The following is a 4,321-nucleotide window of genomic DNA, read 5'->3' as shown; positions in this document are numbered from 1 at the left end:
AAAATACCCATGAGCAAGCAGAATGTGCCACAGACAGATGTGGCTTTAGGATACTTTTACACAGAAAGTTACTTCAAATAATTAAAGTGAATTGGAAACACTGCAGGAAGGAATGAAACCCTTGCCCCCAAACAGTTAGAGGCAATATATTTCAATTAAAAGTAACACTGTCCAATTGGGAAGTTGCTTCAAAAGCCATAACTACTGCAAAAAAATGTATTATGTAGACAAATCTTTCTAGAATTATTTTACGTCTTTGAACAAAGCAAATGTTAGAATTACTCAAATGTAAAAAAAGTTACTTGCCTGGAAAAGAGGATACCAACTCTCAGAAAAATGCATATTCTCAACCTAAGTCAGGATCACTTAAATAAGCAGTGTACTACTTTATCTTCGATGCAGTCTGCATCAGTACAAATCTAGCAATTCCTGTAAGGCGTGGGATGTGTAGTTCATTCACAATTATGTGATTCTCTAATTGTAGGTGAAATAGAGATGGAAGGTAGCTGCATGTTTTCTCAGCAGAAAACACCATAAGATGTCACTATGTGTCAAAGGCTGCAATATATTCCTAGGGAGTAACCCTCACTGAAAATTCTTATGGATTAATTTATAGCTTAGACAGCTTACTTACTAATGAAACAAATTAAATTTCATTGAATAATCCATTACATTTGCAAAATTAAATTTCAGAAGCATAATTTAAATACAATAAAAATTAACTAGAGCACTGCCACAAGAGAGATCATAGAACAAATAATAAATGTTATTTATAATATTTGATTATTCATTTTATAAATTATGTGATGTTAAAATCTTTGTACCTTAGTTTTTAAGCTTCCTTGTCACCTTATCAATCAGTTGGAGACATCTCCTCATTTCTGCGCGGCTGATCTCCCAAGAGCACAGGTCGTGTTGTTTATCTTTAAGAAAGCAGTCTATTTTTTGGAAGTACTTTTTCAATTTCAGCCTGCTGAGTTCTTTACTCCAGCAGTGTTGGGTGTGTTTTTTGATTACACATGCCTCCAATTGCTCAATTTGCAGATAAATTGTGTTTTGGAACTGATCCAGTACTGTTCGATCCCAAGCAGCTAGAGTCAGATTTTTGCTAAAGATGTAGAAGATATATTGGAAGATCTCTTCAATGGCAACTCCAACAGTCTCTTTCTGCCTGGGCTGCAGAACCTTTGTAGGAAACCTGAAGGACATTTTCTCTCTCAGACATTGTTGGGGAAACTCTTTTCCCATTTTATCCAAGAGTTGCAGGCTGTTCTCGATCACTTTTCTTTGCTGCAGAGGGAGGTGGTTGCACTGAAGACTGGAGGTGATGGTGGTGCTTGACAGTATGAGGCCAATTTGGATCAAGCCAAAAGTATTCATGATAAGGACAAGCTCTAATGTTCCTCCTTTCTTGTGAATAAATTCTGAGTGCTATGCTGGTTGCTTTGAAGTTATTTGTAGACTCCCATTTCTTCAAAATCTTGACATTTAATTATTCTGTAGGAGAAGTTTTCTTTCATCATTTGTTGGTTTTTAAGGTTTTCCCCCCTGTGCATGCTTCTGCAGCACTTTCATTTTCTGCTTTATGACTTCATAGTCTTTTTTTTGTTTTGTGTTGCTACTTTGTTTTTTTTTCAGATGGGTATTAGAATATTTATATATATGTCAGATTATTTTTTCTCTTTACTACTAAAATTCTGTAGGATGTCTAATGAGAATTCAAAATAGGGAATTACAGAAACACTTGTTTTCTTAATATTCTTGGAGTAGAAGAATATGCTGAAATAAAGTAAATTTTCAATGATTGTTCAGGGACCTGGTGAGTACTACTGTCATCTTGTCTCCTATAGTATGATTTATACTTCCAAGCTTCCATTAAGCTTTCTCTACCTATGTTCTTTCAGGAAAAAATGTTTTATGTCTCCTCGCTTTTATTTCTTATGGATGCATATCATTAGAATATGTGTGTGTGTCTGTGTGTGTGTGTCTGTGTGTGTGTGTTTGTATAAAACTATGTACTAATATGTGGGTCGTGATACGTAAACACTGCTAATTAAATGAACCCTTGATCTCACTTAGACACAATAAATGCCTTGCAAATACAAACACACTAGCATGGGAAGAAGTTAGGTACTTGAATGAAATACTCTTTTTCCCTCATATGAGTAACTGAGCAATAATTAATATCAATGCCAATTAAGAACAAGTCTGAATTCTGACAATAACTGGGAAGAGAATGAATAGGGAGGACAAAAAGTACAATTCAACTGTTTGCTTTCCCATGCCATGTAACAGAGGCAGTTATGACTATCACAGTACTTTGGGATAGCTGGCCCATTTTTGATTTTTGTGAAAGCTAATCTTAAACTGCCATTCTGTTGTCCCCCCTGTCTCCTGCGAATATATATGTGATTAGAAAGGCTGTAAGTCATACTGTCTGGATTAAGAGGTCAGATAAACTGTTTTTTTAGTCTGAGACCTGGCTGTGTATTTTTTGTATAAAAAGTACAGAAGACTGGCAGAAAATAAATCCCCTTGGTTCCCAGGTGGTCTCCAGAGAACAGAGGGGCTAGGTGCAGCTGATTAGAACCAATTTGTCACTCTTAGTCCAGTCACATTCAATGAGATCCCAGAGACATCAATGGTGTGGGTTACACTGTAAATGTGGTCTGGTCTCAGTTGTGATCACAGTCACAAATTGCGCAGTTCAAGGATTCAACACAGTCTGGTTGACTTGGAAAGAACTTTCAAACCCAGATTCACAAATAGTTCAGTTATTTAAGTTACAACTTCTTGTTGGATTTCCAGAGATAGATTTACTAGATATGAAAAAAGTGTACAGTGCTATATGCAAGTGTTCCCAGGTGTACTCTGACACAGCTGGGCATCAAATCTTGCCAAGAGGTGTCCCTGCTCTGGGGAGGAGAGAGGAGCAAGCCCACTGACTTGTCTGCAAGGCACTCATGTTCTCATCCTCTGCCATGAAGGATTTCAAGCACCAGTTTATACATGTGGGAGAAGTGAATGTGAGACTGCAGCCAAATACGGTAACTGCCAGCATGAATGTAGGGAGGGTGCAGCCAGCTTAGATGTTAATGAAGGGTACAGAGAGAGATTACTAAACCCTGGGTCTTGTGCAAGAGTGGAACACAACACAATAGGGACACCTTGGTGTCACTCCCTTTTTCACCTGGCCAAGTGCAGCAGTAAGGGTCAGCTACAATCCTCCTGATGACCTGCCACCCCCTCAGCAAGCCGTGCTGACCAGTCATTCATTCCTTTGTGACACATCTCATGGCTCTAGGCCTCCTTCCTACAGTATTTTTGCTCTGTTGTTGCACCCACTGCTATGTGGTTGGCTTCATTCCCAGTCTGGTAGTCACTCCAAGCAGATTGATGATACTGTTTTAGAGCTTCCTTCATGTTCAGCGTGTAGGTATTTGGGAGGCTTTAAAAAGCTGCTTAAGCAAACTTGGACTGGATGTACTGCCAGTGTAAGGAAAAATGCATCCCCTATCACCTATGACAACAAAGAGTAACATCAACCAGAGTGGGATGAAAAAGTGTAACATGAGATGAAATGTTTCCACTTACTGGGAATATTTATTACTTTGGAAAACAGAAGTGCATCAGAAATCAGTATAAAACATATGTACTTCAGGAAAATTATTCCCTAATGTTACAACAATTTCCATTAATTATACACAAGTATTTTTCCAAAACTATAATCATTATATGAGTTTAATCCTTCTAGTGATATAAACAGATAAACTTCATCATATTTATTATATCTCCCAGACACAAAAGTTATTTCTTTCCTCTTGCAAAATATTTTTGTCCAGGTTTCCTTCTCAGTGAAGATCTGAGGACACCATACTGAGTGTCACAGAGGAAAAAATAGAAGATGGTCTCTTCCCTGTTTCTTAAGAAGATTGGGTAGGCCCAGGTGTCTTATTCTCTTGTCTGTCTTAACATGTTGTCTACACTTTCTCTGAGAACAGTTACACTTGACTTAGTCCACCACAAGGGGTTGGTTTCTGTTTGGTTTTTTTGTCTGTGTTTGTCTAGTAACAACAAATTGTTCCTCCACAGTCAGACAGTTTCCTGATTATTGCACTGAGCAAAGCATAGTAGTGACATTGCATGATACAGGACCAATCTCCTCTAATCATCTACCTGCACTGCTTCATTCAGGAACAAACTATTCATTAAAAGTAATGACTGGAAGGAGTAACTGAGTGATATGAAGCTGCAGTACAAATTGTTTATTTCTCTGCCTGTGGGTGAAGCACAGACCAACCACTCTAAGCTAGAATTAAAT

At 37.9% G+C, this 4,321-nt stretch overlaps 1 protein-coding gene across 1 annotated transcript; it reads right to left on the bottom strand.

The window, feature by feature from the left end:
* Window positions 1-825: 825 nt before the first annotated feature.
* On the bottom strand, window positions 826-1,383 carry LOC102032434 (interferon alpha-2-like). Its single transcript, XM_005420883.2, has one exon. The coding sequence runs from the start codon at window positions 1,378-1,380 to the stop codon at window positions 826-828; it is 555 nt and encodes a 184-aa protein (XP_005420940.1). The 5' UTR covers window positions 1,381-1,383.
* Window positions 1,384-4,321: the final 2,938 nt, after the last annotated feature.

This window comes from Geospiza fortis, unplaced genomic scaffold, assembly GCF_000277835.1.
Source record: "Geospiza fortis unplaced genomic scaffold, GeoFor_1.0 scaffold12, whole genome shotgun sequence".
In the NCBI taxonomy this organism is placed as follows: domain Eukaryota; kingdom Metazoa; phylum Chordata; class Aves; order Passeriformes; family Thraupidae; genus Geospiza; species Geospiza fortis.
The sequence above is the reverse complement of the archived record's forward strand: the minus strand, read 5'-3'. Positions and strand labels throughout refer to the sequence as shown.